This window comes from Durotheca rogersii (genome assembly GCF_024521655.1).
Source record: "Durotheca rogersii strain YMJ 92031201 chromosome Unknown GGS23scaffold_27, whole genome shotgun sequence".
NCBI lineage: Eukaryota > Fungi > Ascomycota > Sordariomycetes > Xylariales > Xylariaceae > Durotheca > Durotheca rogersii.
Window position 1 is genome coordinate 28,790 of NW_026251258.1, and position 15,823 is coordinate 44,612.

Below are 15,823 nucleotides of genomic sequence, written 5' to 3' on the forward strand. Positions count from 1 at the left end.
ACGCTTCCGGTCCAGGTGCTGACGCCAGACAAAGACGTCGCAGTCTTGCCGCGCCACCCGACAATTACGCGTCGTCGGGACAGCCATCTCTTGACACGACAAGAATCCGAGAGGGCGCGGGCACCTTGCAAAAATATAGTACCCAACGCGTGGGGCCCCGTAGGATAGGGCAACCCGTACCCGCGTCGGTGTTTTTTTTCCCTCGACGTCCCGGCGCATCCTCATACACCGCCTTCCCCTACACTCGCACACTCGTCGCGGACAACGGAAGATGAAGCAGCGAGAGGAGGACGTCGAGTCTTCGGCTCAGCTGCTGGCCAAGGAAAGGCAGTCTTCGTCGGGCGAGGAGTTCGAGTACGACGATTCCGAAATTGCCCAGAATTGGTCCACGCCGCCAAGGTCCGATCAGCCAACCCACCTATGGCGCCGCCTAAGATGCCTTCCAGCACCGAGTTGGCTGCCCTCTCGCAAAATCAATCCGAAGTACCTGATGCTCGGCGTCGTCGTCTCTTTGATCGGCACCTTACTTGTCTTCAACCCTTATTCGCCAGTGAAGTCTGCCCAGCACCAGGCTGACGTCGACGTTTCCCCCGCTCACACAGGGATGTCGTCGCCGAGCACGTCAGTCGCCGCGCCAGGGGAGGCTGCTACCTCTCACACCCCCTCGCTGTCGGAGGGACAGGGTCAAGATGGGGCCTCCTATAAGCCACCCAATCCCAAATTCGACGAGAAATTCTGCACCACGTGGCCCGTAAACCAAGATGGTGGGTACAAATTGCAGGCGAACGATCGCGTCAACCAGGTAAGGCTCGATAGCATCGCGCCCAAGGGCGGGTGGAAGAAACCGGTAGGCGTCAAGGTCGTCGGCATGGTATTTTACGGCCGCAAGCGATATGTCGACATTTTAGACTGCTATCTACAGCAGAACCTGGCCTCCAACGGGGGCTACTTTGACGAGGTTTGGTTCATGGCCCACACGAAGGACAAGGACGATGTCGCCTGGATAGAAGACGTGGTGAAGAGAACGCCGGGATACAAGATTATCGGCAAGGGCGATTGCGAAGGCAAAAAGTACAGCTGCATGTGGAACTATGCTATCGAAGACAATACCATCTATGTTAAGATAGACGACGATATCGTAAGTAGCCGAACCGCCCCCACAACCGCGCCGCGCTGCTGTCCTAGGCGGAGTCGAGGCTAGAAAGTCAAGTCGGGGCAGGATGCTGACAAACCTCGTTGTGTAGGTGTACATCCACCACGACGCTATTCCCCAGCTCGTCCATACTCGGATCGCCCTCCCTCACCCTTACGCCATCTCGTCCAACCTCGTCAACAGCCCGGTTACGGGTATGGAGCAGTACCATTACGGCGCCATCCACCCCTTCCTCCCCGACCCGAGTAGCAAGCCTTCCTTTACCGCAGCCGAGACGTGGAGGGTGTCGGAGAAGAAGAAGTATCCCGACTTGGATTTGATCGAGGATTACGACGTTATACATATGCGATCCCCGTACCGCGGCCATCCGTGGCTTCTCATATCCGACGACCACTACGACTTGCTCAGGACTCCGATGGGCAAGTACGACCAGAACCGAGGCTCTGATCCGATCGCGTTTGGTGCCGCGTGGAAATCCTGGGGCATCGGCGCCCAGCAGCAATATTCCCTCCTGCACAATCTCGAGCAGAATAAAGTACAGCGGTACTTTTTTGGTCGAAACATCAAATATCCCGAGGGTTCTTCGGCGGCCAACTCGTCGGCGACCATAACGGACGACGGCACCGGCCCCGGCGGCGAGCAGACGTACGACACGGGCTATACGCGGTACAACCTCAACTTCTGTGCGGTCTGGGGGTCGGATATCCGAGACCAGCTACCCATCGCCGACGACGACGAGCAGGACATCACCTCAGACATCCCTAAGCGCATCGGGCGGCCGTTCCTTATCGATACGCGTTCCGTAGTCGCGCACTTCAGCTTCTTCACCCAGCAGGACGGGATCACTAAGACGGACCTGCTCGATCGATGGCGGGCGTTCGCCAATGAGGCGGTTTGCAAACCGGATAACCTGAAGAAGCCGTGGGATTTGATATGCCAGGGATTCGAGGGCGGGTCTGGATGATGACTATGAGAGGCAAGACCGTCTGAAGGGGGGAAGAACAATGTAATGATAAACGCATGGAGTCTTTTCGTTTTTTTTGTTGTTTTTGAACCCGAGGTTGCGCACTATTCATACGGCGTTCCCGGATAGTCGCATACGAATTGAACGCACCCCGCATAGAGACGTCACAGGTCGGTCGGTCGGAAAATTCTCACGGATGATTCCCGTTACATATAGGGCCTTGCAGATATTTTTCTTCCTTTGATAGCCATGAGGCGAGACGGGTAAGGGGAGGGGAGTGAGGGCGTACGGAAGTAGATATCGGCATTCCATGTCTCCATCTCGGCCTCTGTATGCGCATGACTCCAGTTTTTGACGAAATGGAACGGGATATATGGCACGCGGAAATCGAGTGATTTGGCCCGGGAAAGGCAGAAGCTAGATGGGAGCCTCATAGTGATTGAAAACAAACGATGGTCATGTCTGATCGCCTCTTGCGGGCCGGTCTTGAGAAGGGGGTGGCTAAATAACGATGAATGGACAGATCAGTATAGGAGAGGATTGGAGTCCATCCAGTCTTTGCGTGAACTGGTATAAATATATATATATATATACGCAGATACCAAGACACAGTCGACATGCCGCTCTAACCGGCGTGATCTTGGACATAAGCCAGGAGATTGCATCGGATTGGGCGGTTTTTGCGCGCACGAGTGGCTGTGAGACAAGACAGCCCTCTATTAGTTAGTAGTCCCATCCATCCCTTCCTACTCCGTCTCCCTGGACGATCACCGAGACCTACACTGGGTTGAGGAGGCGTTTCCCTTTCCTTTTTTTCTTCTTCTTTTGTTACATCACTAATCGTGGTTATCGAGGTCGATCACTATCACCTACCTGACGCAGACGTAGACTGCGTCGGTCTATGGGGAACACAGCCCGAGAACGCCTGCGCGGCGGTGAGGGCAAGACTAGACAGGAGAAAGAAAAAAAAAAGACGGAGCTAGGTAATCCAGAGGTTCGAGGCCTCTTTTCTCTTCTCCTCGATCCGTCCCCCCCCATCTTCGTAGGGCGAGCAGCGGAACAACTTTCTAGATGAGCCCGCAAACGTGTCCCTCTCTCTCTCTGCGCAGGAGCTGTGGGATATCGGTGGCCCGCGTGGCTCGTCGACGTGCGTCTAGAAATCGCGGGATCCGGCGCCGCACGACTCACTCGGGGCGGGCGCGTCGACGGCAAGTTCGGCGTTGGAGCATCACGGGCTCTGATATGTCTTAGGGCGGTATCGAGGGCACCGCAAGGTGGGTTACCTTGAGGTATCTATGCCGTAGCCGGGAGGGCCGCAAAACTAGGCGAACGGCCATCGGGACCAAGGCCCCGACGTCCTCGAGAGGCGGCTTCACCTCCACGCGGTACTTCTGCCCGGCGGCCACGCCACTGCCGTCCGGCAGCTGGTCTGAGCCGCGGGCGTCGGTCGGGCCAGGAATGTTGAGGCCATCGCGGGCGGCTAGGCGCTGCGCATCTAGCGATCTGGTTGGGTCGGTGATAGAAATGATGGATTAGGAGGTAGACGCGGAACTGTCTCGGTGTAAATGTATGTTGAACTGAACACACGGACAAGCGTGGCCCTGGGAGTGATAGCAAAGAATTCTCCCTTAACAAGAAGAGGGAGGCATAAAGCAGGGAGGGCTTTGACCGGGCACACGGGTCGAATGGATTACCCCGAGGGCATGACAAGGGCGAACATGCAGACTGAGCCGAGTTGGACGTGGCAAGCATAGGTATATTCTGGTTTACTCGCTAACCAGTATGGTGCCGTAGGCCTAGGTCGAGGCTGAATTAGGTGAAGAGGTTCAGTAATGGCACGTCCTGGTGATAACAAAGCTGTTGTGTGTTCAATGCAGGCAGCCGAAGAGGCAATCAGGCCAAAGCTATGGAGACTTTATACCTGCCTGTCTGCCTACAAGACCGTTCAAGTCCTTGATCTCTGGATACAATGCCGACCCCTTGGCCTTAAGGCATAGCCAACCCCGGCTCGCCCATGGGTGAGAGGGGGGTGGATGCAGGTGATGAGCTTGGCGGCCGAGGGTACGGTATGGCGTAGGGAGGGGGGAAGAGGACTCACCGTGTGGTATAAACCCTGCAGGCCTGACTTATAGACAGACCATGAGAGACCTCAGCTACAACACGCGACACGGGGGCATCTAACACGGATCTGTCCGGAGAAGCCAGAGTTGTGGACGCCTATCTTACTCATTTGAATCGCTACCGCTGTCAATATCATCACGCAGGTCCTCCTCAGGAAATCGGCGACAATATGAATGCCCAGTCAAGTCTACTTCTTCCATGTCTCATCGTGTCCTTTTCTTTCCTCACACCACTCATTTTCCTCCACATCCACCCCCGGCTGTTCTCGCTCCCCGGGCTCTCTTTTACACGTAGCGGAGGTATCCGTCCTGGTTGGTTATGTGCTCGTCGAGGTCGATCCGGCTCCGGCGCCAGTCTCCCCTCGAGTTCCGTAGCTCCGCCTCCAGCACCCGTCCCCCGTCGACGAGGCGGACGTCCCGGGCCGAGGCGCTGAAGTTGCCGCCCGACTGTCCCGGCACCCGCAGCGTCTGGCCCGGGTAGATCATGTCCGGGTTCGAGATGTCGTTGATCCGCGCGATCTCCTCGAAGCTGCAGCCGGAGCGTCGCGCGATGTCTCGCAGCGTGTCGCCCTGCTGCACGGTGACGCTGCCGCCGCCACCGCCGTGGCCCCCCCGAGCCCAGCGGAAGTGGCCGTCCTCGTTGCTGATGATCTCGTTGAGGTTCAGGGTGCTTTGCTGGCTGCCGCCGTCCCGCCGTTTGCAGGTCGCGCGGAGGTCGTAGTCGCCCTCGAGGTGGACGTCGTGCGACGAAGACGAGAAGTTGCCGACGTGACCCCCGAACGACCGGTCGCGGTGGGACCCGTGCGATCCGGGCGAGTGCCTCCCGTCATCCTTCTTCTCCTTGCGATCTTCGACGAAGTCCTGCAGCTTGTGGCCCGCGATGGCTCCCGCTATGGCGCCGATGACTCCGTGTCCCATCTTGTGCCCTCCGTAAGCGCCGGCTGCGGCACCGGCCAGGCCGCCCATCAGGCCACGCTCTCCGTCCTCCCCGGGGCCGGCGTTTGGGGGTGCGGACTGGCCATACGGGCCCTGGTTCTGATAAGACGATTGGTATTGCGGGTCGGGCTGACCGTAGCTCTGCTGTCCGCCGGGCCCGCCGGGATAGGAGGAATACGGCTGAGGGCTGGGCTGGCCTCCGTAGTATGAAGCAGCCTCGCCCTGGGGTTGGCTCTGATAGCCTTGGTTACCGTAACGCGGGTCCATCTCTACGATGCTATGGTTCTTGGTTCGAGTTGACTGAAGTCGGTTGCTTCGGCTGGACCTGGATGAGAGTGGCGGGTAGGTATGTCGATTGATTCTCCGGAGGTTTCGAGAAGTGGGTATAATGTGAGACAGACGAAGAAGCAGAAAGGAAGGATGTCGGGGTCTTTATCTGCGTATATCCACGTCTTAAAGACGACGAAAACCGCCGCGTCTGCCGGCATCTAGTGTGACGCTCGTCTCGCCTGACGTGTCGCACCGCAACACAGCCCCCTGAAGAACGTGGTGGGCCGTCATCGTCGCGTAGCGTGGCAACGGTAGGGTTTAGTTCCGCAGAATACGAATCAACTCATATAGCAGGGCTCAGCTTGTTGTGGATATGAACTGGATAACCGGCAATGAGCTGCGATGCGGATATTCGGCAGGGAGACACTGCGGCTTTGCATGCTTGGCGCCGCCAGACGACAGCAACCAGTGGCTGGAGTTGCCTAAGTCAAAAAAAGGCTTAGCAACGTCGACGCTCCGCTCCGAGAGGACGACCAGACCAGGCCGTCTTCACGTCGAGCCATGGGGGACGCTCGGGACCGGGTATTGGTCTGCCATGGGGAAGCCCGTCAAGATTCCATGGATCGCTCTCGTCCACCACCCCTGGCAATTTGACGGCGGGTCGGCAAAGACATACACGGCTATTTCAGTTCTGTATTAGGTAAATATGCACACCGTAACATCGTTCGTGTGCCCGGTCTCCTGGTGTCTTCTGCAGTCTACCGACAACGGCATGGACTCCCAACCAATACATGCGTTTACTGAAGGTGTCTGTTGCCCCAGCATACTTATATATATATACGTATCAATAGCCTTTTTCACCTTCTTTTTCCCGTGCCGTGAGACCCGAGGGCGAGAGCGGGGAGCATTGCGCGTACCTCGCGGCCCAGTTCTGAAGCTATTATTCGCCGAACCCCACTTCACTTACGTTTCGCGTTGGAAACGGATCTCTCGGATCTCGCGAGGTTGACTGGAGACCTCGAAAGCGACAACGCGGGGCTGACGTCAATCTACAATATATCGTATCCAAAGCAAATATCGCAGACCGCATCATACAGATGTGGCGAGTTTTCCCGTGATGCTGGCATGCCCGGCCAACCTCCAAGCCCAGTTAGCCGAGCCGAGCCGGTCAGTCCTCACGAACCAAAGATGACCAGGACTGCCTTGATTACAACCGGTAATTGGCTCTCGTGCCGTGGTGAACCGCGCCGCGGTTCAAACCGTCGATCCGCCTAATTAGCAAGAAGGAAGTTTTCAGAGGTCGCTGCCACAATATGGGAAGACCACGGATGGGAGCGTCGTGGCCACTTCTAATAGGCAGGCCGCCAAGGGGGTGTCTATGAATTCTCGGGGGTGCCGTCATGTCCGTTGCTCATAGGATTGCTTTATAGCTATCAATTACCTACCATCCTCTCCGGGTTCGGGTTGTGCTGCGACCTGATCCGACAGAGAGTCAGAGGGGAGTAGGTTAGCAGAGGGAAGAAGCCGAGAGAGAGAGATAGGTAAAGGGCGTAGGCGTAGAAAGGGATACCTGGTATTTACCTTGAGTAACCCGTATATTCACGACTGTGTCCATAGCCGACCAATCGCGGCCGCAGCGCCCCCCTCCCCGGAGTAACAAATATTAGATAGGTCTGTTATCCATTCTTCGCACATCTTTCGTCGTCGTAAACCAATCGAGTCAGGCGAAATCGACGCGAGAACCGGAAACGGGCGGAACTCTTCCACCTTAAGTCCTTAGGCGGAGTCGGACTGTGGAGTCGATAAGGCACTGTTGAAACCGACGTCTTTTTGGAAAGCCAGTGAATGCTTGGTCAAGGGCAGTTTCGTGATTTTCGTCGTCGTCGTATTCCTTCAGCATATATGCCTGCTCACCTTGCAGACCATGGTCGTTTCGTTAGGAGTACCCTCGACCCTATCGGCATAGAGGATGCCACTGTTTAGGGCTTGGACGGTGAAACCTGACATCGTTTTGAGATAGTCTTCTGTTACGCGAATATTACATCTCCCTCGTGGGCTATGCCGGCTTATAAGATAGGATTCCCTACGTGTCATCTTCATTGACGACGATTTGACCGTGGAGTCGGAGGGAGCGAACGCCGACACCACTTCTGCCCTCTTCAACATCTTATTGGGCAGGGTCAAGTTTCCCTGCGTCAACGGCGCCCGCTTCAGACGAGGTTCGCTGTCGTCGCTGTCGCTGCCGACCTGATGTTCCGGCAATGTGTGGTAAATCATCATCAATGAAGACTATCCCACAACGATGTTACCTGGGTAGGTTTCGCCATCCAAGCCCGAAACAACGGCATCTTCGAGTCCCGTCGTTCTAAAGCGAGGACCTTCACTACATCTGCCGAGCGTTTTGGTGTAGAGCGAAGCGTCTCGGGTGCATGATGGGATCGAGAATCCTGTTCGGAATTAGCCAGAGAGTATATATATAGGTATAGGGAGAATTCTGACCTGAGCAGACTGGCGTTGACGGCAAGAAAGACAGTCTACTGTATGCACGATACGATTCTGAAGGTTGACAAATTGCTCTATACCTCGAATTCTACCGCAGGAGCGACATTTCCTGTGCTGATTCCATATTGACCGAACTGACGTCGTGCCTGAAGCCTCGCACTCCGAAAAGGGGCGTTGCCAACACGCGTGCATGCGCTCGTACTTATAACGGCGTCAGAAGGAATTGTCAAGGATGATAGTTTTGGTCGACGTTCACTTGGGTTTCGGACTCGGTAGCGCGAGGATCGGATTTAGGGGTTGGCCCTTCGTTGTTGCGGTGATGGGTTGGCGTAGAGATCGCAGCAGTAAGCGATGCGCAATGGGCAGCAATAGTAAAAGAGTTGAATTGGAGGTGTTATCTCGGACGAAGTCGAAAATAAGTAAAGCAAAATAAATATAGCGAAAGCTAGGTCGCAGTGTGTGCGCTGCCCTACCCCTTTTACGGACGGCGAGAGTATACACATCAGCCCAACTCGGCCCCTATAGCTCGTTCGCCATGTCCCTGCCAACACGAAGCCGGCCAACTATGGAACATACCTGTCATCTTGAGCAACAAGCTAGCCTTCTTCCCAGTGCAGTGTACGGTTCGCTCAGCTGAGACGGGTGGGTGCTATACCGGCCATATGCTCGAGCTCGAGAAGCCCACCATCTCGTCGCCTTCGGGACCGGCGACAGCTGCCCTCAAAGTCGACGAGTTCACCAGTTCAAGGCTGTAAGAGGCCCGAGGGGAGCCAGATATACCGGCTGATATTCATCTTGTGCAGTCAGTTGGTTGTTTCAACAATATTTATAACCTTGCCCCTTTTACCCCCTTCCCGTTTCCTCAAGAGGGGAAAGGTTGCGACTCTCACCCTGTGCCGGTCACTACTCGGGTTGTTGTCAAGACGAGCTGAGATTTTACTAACCAATAGACAAATTCTCCCAGACAATCTTGTTCCATGCCGGTATCCGTCCTATGTTCAGATCATATAGGTACCTAACATCATATCGTCCCCTCTTTCCCTTCCCCTGTGTCTACTCATATGCGGCACGTCCCCCACTCGCCTTCTTCACTATTGGAAAACCCGTTATAAATCTACCCCGAATCTTCCTCACTCCGTTCTCCCCCCTAACCGTAGCACTACGATAGGTAGGGAGCGCATGTACCCTCTCCCTCCTCACTAGACAGGAAAATCGAGCTCCTTTGTTTTGATGTCTCGCGTCCTGTTTCTTTAGTAACCTGTAAAAAAAAAAACGCCCCTCTCTCGTTTCTCCCTCACTCCGTGGCGGCGTTCCTCTTAGCGCTCGCCTGCGCCGTCACATGCATGCTCTTAGGACCGTCGGTGCGTGGTGTGTATAGCTCGACGAGCCGGAGGCCCTTGCCGTCGGTGAATTCGGTGTCCTCCAGCAACGCCTCAAATTGGCTGCGCGTGCGTACCTCGTACGCCTTCGCCTCTGTCTTTCCCGCACCGAACGCGGTCAGCAGGTCCCGGTGCGACCATGGCGCGATGTCGTTGTACGCCGCCTCCATCCCGTGGATGAACCGCTCAATCGTGTAGCCCTCGTTGCAGATCACGAACAGGATCACGTCGAGCCCTTGCCGAATCATCGTGCTCACTTCCTGAACTGATAGTTGTAGGCTGCCGTCACCCTCGAACAGGATCGTCCGCCGCCGCCGCCCTTCCGTCTCCGTCGCGATGTCCTTCGTCGCCAGTGCGGCCCCTTGGCACGCACCCACGGCCCACCCGATGCTGCCCCACAGCGTCTGGTTCAGCGCGGTGACGCCTGTCGGGAAGCGCGTGTCCCAAATGCCGAAGTTGGCGGTTCCCGTTTCGGTGACGACGATGTCATCTTCGCGCAGCAAGCGACCGACGTTTTCCCACAGCCACTTCTGGCTGATGACGTCGGTGGCCTCATCCGAAGTGGTTGTATGGTTGTGGCTCGGGAAGGGCGGCGGTGGCAGGACCTTGATCTGGGATACGTCGAGCCGCTCGACGACGCGGCGCAGAACGCCCTTCATGCGGACGCCCGGGTACTCAGAGTAGCGGACGATGCAATGGTCGCTATGTAGGTCGATAGTGGAGAGCTGTGAGAGGCGATAGGAGAAGCCGGCGGTGTTGAAGTCGCTCTTGAGCGAGCCGACCGCCAGCACGAGGTCGGAGCTCTCGACCATCTCCTTGACGTCCGGGTGCGAGGCGGAGCCGGCGTAGACGCCGCCGTAGCTGGGGTGGGCCTCGTTGATGGCGCTCTTCCCCATCGGGGTGACGAAGACGGGTAGGCCGGTCTTCTCGATGAGGTCGTGCACCTCTCCGAGGACGTGGTGGCGGACGGCGCAGGCGTCAACAAGGATGACGGGCCGCTGGGCGGCATGCAGGGACTTCAGGACGATGTCAACGACATAGTTCTCGCGCGCGGCGTCGTTGGCGGGATCAGAGAGGTCGATGAGGGTATCGAGGTGCGTACCCTCGATCTTGCGCTCGACCATGTCAGTCGGCAGCATGATGTAGACGGGACGGCTGCGGAAATAGCACTCGCGCAGGGCGAAGTCTATCTGGGCGGCAATGTCGGCGGGGTCGTTGAGGCGGGTGACGGCACAGGAGATTTTGGCACTCATGTCGGCGAAGACGTTGAAATCGCCGTTGCCGAGGGTGTGGTGTAGGAGTAGGCCATCGCGCTGGGAGACGGTGCTGGGGCAGCCGACAATGTGTACAATAGGGACGTGCTCGCTGTAAGCGCCGGCGATGCCGTTGACGGCGGAAAGCTCACCGACGCCGAAGGTGGTTACGATGGCGCCGATGCCCTTGACGCGCGCGTAACCGTCGGCAGCATAGGCGGCGTTCAGCTCGTTGCAATTTCCCACCCAATTCAGCCCGGAGCGCAGCAGGTAGTCGAGGGCGACGAGGTTGAAGTCGCCGGGCAGGCCGTGGACAGAGCTGATACCGACTTGACGCAGCCGCGTGAAGAGGTAGTCAGCCACCGTCACCGGCTTTTTGAGGTTGCGCGTCAGGGCGTCCGTGCTAGGCATGGTGGTGTTGAATCTGATCTCGAAGTTGTTCTAAGTGGTGATTATTGCTTTGCTGGCCAAGCCGGGCCGGTTGCTAAGTTGGTTGGTCGTGAGCGGATTCTTATAGGTAGGCGGATTCCTCTATCTCGCTCCGGATCGGGGGGGTGTGGCGGGTGAGACGATTCAATGTGCCGCGTGTGTGTGTAGTAAGCGAAGCTATTCTCAACAAGCCCAAGGTTTGAGCGGTGGCGCTTCTTGCCTGTGCGACTCAACACTGCGCAGCGGAGGTCGATGATGCTCGGTTGGCTGAACAAAGAAGAGAGGAGGCGAGACAGGAGTGAAGGAACTGCGTCGGGTCAAGTATTATACCTATTCCATCTCGGAGCCGCCCTCGCACTACCCGCACACAAAATCCAGGACGGCCTATCCCAACATATCGGACCACGATATTTGTGGACCATGGCGTCTCTTCGGCGTCTCGCGATGATCAGGCCATGATGTAATGGTAGATCGCAGGAAGGCCTGTGTCGACTTCGACGTGCTATTTCTTCTCTCTGGTTCTGTGCCCGTCATCGAACTGCCCTGCTCCCCCTTGCTTTTTTTCTTTCTCTTTTAATCCTGCTTGCTTCAAGGGAGCGTGCGATCCCGGACCCAGGGACGGGCGCGGACATGCTAACCTGTTTGGAATTGTAGCTCGATACCCCTCTTCGCATGGAAGTTTAACGCCAGGCACACTCGCGTTCTTCTCCTTGCGTGCGTGTGGAGGCGCCAACTGCCTCTCCGGAGAGGGAGGTCAGTAAAACCTATATCGCCGTGGCGGTGTAGGCAGTAAACTAAGTTGGGCGTAATCGGCCGGGTCCGGTCTGGGTCGACTAGCAGGTTATAATTATGTGTGCGTGGGATGTGAGTTGCTCTGTATCGACGTATCAACGGGATGGATGGAGACGGATAAGGAGGGTGGGCGGCTGTGCGCATGTAACCGGTGGTGCACAGCGATCTAGCCGATCTGCCCGGAGTACTCGGCGATACTTAGGCACTCCATCCGTCTCTACATATAGCTACCCAACATAAATGCGCAGAGATTTCAATAGTCTCGTGACATGCAGGTGGGATGCATACGAGTTACGAGCAGGGGGAGGCCGTTCTCGATGCCCCGGCTCGGGATATTATGCCGGCCACCATCAGTCATAGTCTATCGTAGAAGGTTGCCCGGAAAGTGTATTATATATGTTATTGGATTACGTCGACTGGAGTCGCGACTTCGGAAACCAATCCCGGAAACCCGGATCTAGCTTGAGGTAGAGGAGTAGGCTACTCTGGCGGTCTGCCACGAACGATTGTCGGGCAAGGTGCTCAGGTCGGATACTAACCACCCACGCAGGCAGAAGTCATGGCTTAGTCGCATCGTCCGTCCTTCCAGCCGGTCCGCCACCTCTCCTCCCACAGGGAGCAGTCGAACGTGTCCTTGCCCAGTTTCACGTTGACGGCGTTGTGCGCCTCGCAGAGCCACTTGCCGAACTCGTCCCGGCTGCCGAGCCGGATCGGCTCCTTCGCCATGTACCGCTGGAAATCTTCGGCGCACACCCAGCACGGGTATAGGCGTGAGAAAGCTCTCATGAAGCTGTCGAGATCGGACTGCTGAGCCGCGTTAGGCGCCTCGGGATATGTCGCCGCGATCGAGTGCAGTAGTGTCCAGGTGCTTCGGCCGAGTGCCTCAACATCGGCCGGACAGTCATCCGCAGGAGCGCGGCGCTGGGAGAAGGCGGTGATGCCGCCTCCAGCCTTGAGCGACGACCTTGTCATCTGAGACCACATAGCAAAATCTTTCTTAGAGGTGCATGATCGACAGCTGCAAGCGGAGAAAGGAAGAAGAGAAGGGACTCGTGTTAGTGGGGCCCCGGGGGGCTCTGGACACTGCAAGCTGGCCCGTAGCGAGCCAGCGAGAAGGAAGATCGCATTAACTCACGGCTTGCCATCCTTGTCTAGGACGATGCCCTTGGGCAGCTCGGCGGGCTGTTGAGGTTCTCTCGTGTCGGCAGCCATGGCGTCACAGCAACAGCAGTAGCAATGCCCAACCTGAAAACCCAACCGGGTGTCGGGGAAGGGGAGATATGTCCTCAAGAAGGCTTAGAGCGATCAGATAGGAAGTTGGCGTGAATACTCTCGTGACAGCTGGTGATAGCACCGAAAGATGGTGGAAGGGGAAATAAAAAGACCCAGTTTCACTGGCTGAGCTTTCGCAGGTCCACGGCGGTGGATTTGTCAGTCGTTTGGGCAAGGAAGCGAGTCTCGGCGCCGGCCGGGAGGTGACGCGCCAGCTCGCACTCCTTTTCCTCAGTATCGATACGGCCCGATCTATGGGTACCTAGGTAGAGGTAGCGTTACTACAGGTACCTCGAGAGGTACCTGTACCAGTATACAAGCATCAACACCCCCTTAGGGGGTGAGTCAAGGTAGGAGGTACCTCTGTAAGAGTTACGTATGCCCATTACGCACCCGAACCTAAGTGTTGGGAGGGGTTACAGTGCTACCCAGTGGCGGAGGACGGCGGCTCATACGGTGCAGTGGTTTTTTTGAACCTATGAGCATGTCCCTCTCTAATCGATAAAGCTATGTCCCCTCAACCCCTCGTCCTTTCGTCCCTCGCCAACGGTGACATCAGCTTATAGGTACACCCTAACCCCTGCGCAGGTTGACGAGTTGCCATAGGGGAATTACAAAATGCCATCCATTTCTCCATCTCGCTTCTCCCACCCTCACCACCACCACCACTACCACCACTACCACCACTACCACCACTACCACCATCACCTAATCTACGCAACACAATGCGCTAGCGCACGCAACGTGGGTCGGTGGCATGGTGTCTCTAGTTCGCTACCATCTCCCCCCTGTTCTCTTTCGTCTTCCGCCATGTTGCCGACATAATCGCCCGTTACGGTATTATTACTATCCCCAGTTATAATCAATACATGCGCCATGGCCTCAAATCGGCACCAGAAGGTTCCTGTGCTGCTCCTTAAGACCAAGTCGATGCCCACCGATACCTACGAGGAGCTCTTCTCTGCCTCGCTCGACGGTTTCGACTTCGAACCCATCTTCGTCCCCGTCCTCCAGCACAGATTCGACCATGGCGGTATGCGGCAAGTCGACGCATTGCTACGAGGGCGGCGGATAAGCAATAAGTTAGACGCCGCGTACGGCGGCCTCGTCTTTACCTCCCAAAGGGCCGTAGAGGCGCTCTCCAAGTTGGTCGAGGATGGTAAAGGTTAGATTCCCCAACACCCTCCTTTCTCTCTCTGTATCTGTCTTTGTACGTGTGTGTGTCCGTCAGAGAGCGCACCAAACACACAGTGGGACGACCGAGAACATAGTATCCAATGTAGAGGTATAACACGATATATAGGCGACGAAGGTTGGCCGCATCTTCAGGATGTGCCAATCTACTCCGTCGGTCCCGCCACCACCCGCGCCTTGAAGGCAATCCCGCAGACCCCCCCCCTGCAGATCTTTGGCGAGCACACCGGAAACGGCGACGCGCTCGCCCAGTTCATATTGGACCATTACGGCGAGTGGTACCGTGACCGATCAACGAAGCCCCCGCTGCTCTTCATGACCGGCGAGCAGCGGCGCGACATTATACCGAAGACGCTGACGGACGAGAACCTACCGGACGACCGACGCATCGGGGTCACAGAGGTCGTGGTATACGGCACGGGCGTGATGGAGTCATTCGCGGACGACTTTGCCCGTGTGCTCGAGGAGACGGCGGGCCGACGATCGAGGTGGGTCGTGGTGTTCTCGCCGACGGGCTGCGACAGCATGCTCAAGGGGCTGGGGGTGTTGGACGATGGAAACGAGACGGCCAAGGTTGCCAAGGGGTCGCGAGGGGAAGAAGGGGAGAAGAGGCGGACGACGTACGTCGCTACGATTGGGCCGACGACGCGGAACCATCTCACGAGGACGTTCGACTACGTGCCCGAAGTGTGTGCCGAGCATCCCAGTCCTGAAGGAGTCTGGGAGGGCATAACAGCGTTTGCAAAAGGGCTGGTCTAGCCGGGAGGGCCAAGCGTTCTCGGTGCTTGGCCCGTGGTATTTATTATTATTATTATCTGACATGTACTTGAAGCCGTATACACGGCTTATGTGCATTTCGTCCTTGGGGAAGAAGGGCTGGGGCCCTAAGATACGGGAGCCCGACCCGTCGAGAAGCGGCAGAGATAGGGGTCTATCATATAGGTAGGTAATTGGAGTGGATGGTGTACCTATATGTATGTATATACGAGTCGCCTAGCTGGTCCCGGGGATGGTCCACGGGTTCCTAGTTCCAGTCCGTCCGTCATATGGTGGCATGGTTCCCTGGCTTCAGTCACTGTTGGGTGATTGTACTGGGAGTGTTGGCGGTTAATTGGATACCCCCATAAAGCTACGGAAAGAAATTGCCTAGATACATCTTACCTACATATACCTGTATCCCCCGGTAATGCAATGTATTCGCGTAGCTGCATTGCTTGGTTTAGCTGGCTATGACAGACCCTACCGCCAATACCTATTTTACCACCGCCGCCTATTTCCACCACCTCTCTGGTTAGGTGCCTTTAGACCCAAGCTGCCTAAAAACACAGCCGTAGTACTTAACCGTAGCATGCACCTGGGCGCCTACATAGGTAGTCGTCCACGACACTCGGGCGACCCGCGTCCTGGTCTGGTTAGTCAGCAGCGCCGCTCTTGCTCACCCTTAACTCACCCCGTGCTCAGTGATGCTCAGGTTTTTCATCACCTTAACCACCCTCTTCATCCGGATGCTCGACCACCGTCCACTCATAGCACTACCTCATCCTTTCCTCCAACTTCTG

At 56.6% G+C, this 15,823-nt stretch overlaps 5 protein-coding genes across 5 annotated transcripts; 2 read left to right on the top strand and 3 right to left on the bottom strand.

Annotated features, from left to right (window-relative positions):
• Positions 1 to 868: 868 nt before the first annotated feature.
• Positions 869 to 2,117, top strand: GGS23DRAFT_607138 (uncharacterized protein; the record flags this gene model as incomplete). The annotated part of the gene is made up of 2 exons (XM_051520001.1): positions 869 to 1,138; positions 1,245 to 2,117. 2 exons carry the CDS (start codon positions 869 to 871, stop codon positions 2,115 to 2,117), a joined length of 1,143 nt encoding a protein of 380 aa, XP_051368604.1.
• Positions 2,118 to 4,049: 1,932 nt separating this feature from the next.
• On the bottom strand, positions 4,050 to 5,628 carry GGS23DRAFT_252835 (carbohydrate-binding module family 50 protein). Its single transcript, XM_051512278.1, has one exon. The coding sequence runs from the start codon at positions 5,438 to 5,440 to the stop codon at positions 4,523 to 4,525; it is 918 nt and encodes a 305-aa protein (XP_051368605.1). The 5' UTR covers positions 5,441 to 5,628; the 3' UTR covers positions 4,050 to 4,522.
• Positions 5,629 to 7,219: 1,591 nt separating this feature from the next.
• On the bottom strand, positions 7,220 to 7,720 carry GGS23DRAFT_599832 (uncharacterized protein; the record flags this gene model as incomplete). Its single annotated transcript, XM_051518982.1, has 3 exons — positions 7,220 to 7,291; positions 7,358 to 7,467; positions 7,531 to 7,720. 3 exons carry the CDS (start codon positions 7,718 to 7,720, stop codon positions 7,220 to 7,222), a joined length of 372 nt encoding a protein of 123 aa, XP_051368606.1.
• A 1,519-nt stretch (positions 7,721 to 9,239) lies between these two features.
• Positions 9,240 to 13,010, bottom strand: GGS23DRAFT_607139 (thiamine diphosphate-binding protein; the record flags this gene model as incomplete). The annotated part of the gene is made up of 3 exons (XM_051520002.1): positions 9,240 to 10,980; positions 12,400 to 12,816; positions 12,934 to 13,010. 3 exons carry the CDS (start codon positions 13,008 to 13,010, stop codon positions 9,240 to 9,242), a joined length of 2,235 nt encoding a protein of 744 aa, XP_051368607.1.
• A 936-nt stretch (positions 13,011 to 13,946) lies between these two features.
• On the top strand, positions 13,947 to 15,023 carry GGS23DRAFT_607140 (tetrapyrrole biosynthesis, uroporphyrinogen III synthase; the record flags this gene model as incomplete). Its single annotated transcript, XM_051520003.1, has 2 exons — positions 13,947 to 14,235; positions 14,374 to 15,023. 2 exons carry the CDS (start codon positions 13,947 to 13,949, stop codon positions 15,021 to 15,023), a joined length of 939 nt encoding a protein of 312 aa, XP_051368608.1.
• Between the last annotated feature and the right edge of the window lie 800 nt (positions 15,024 to 15,823).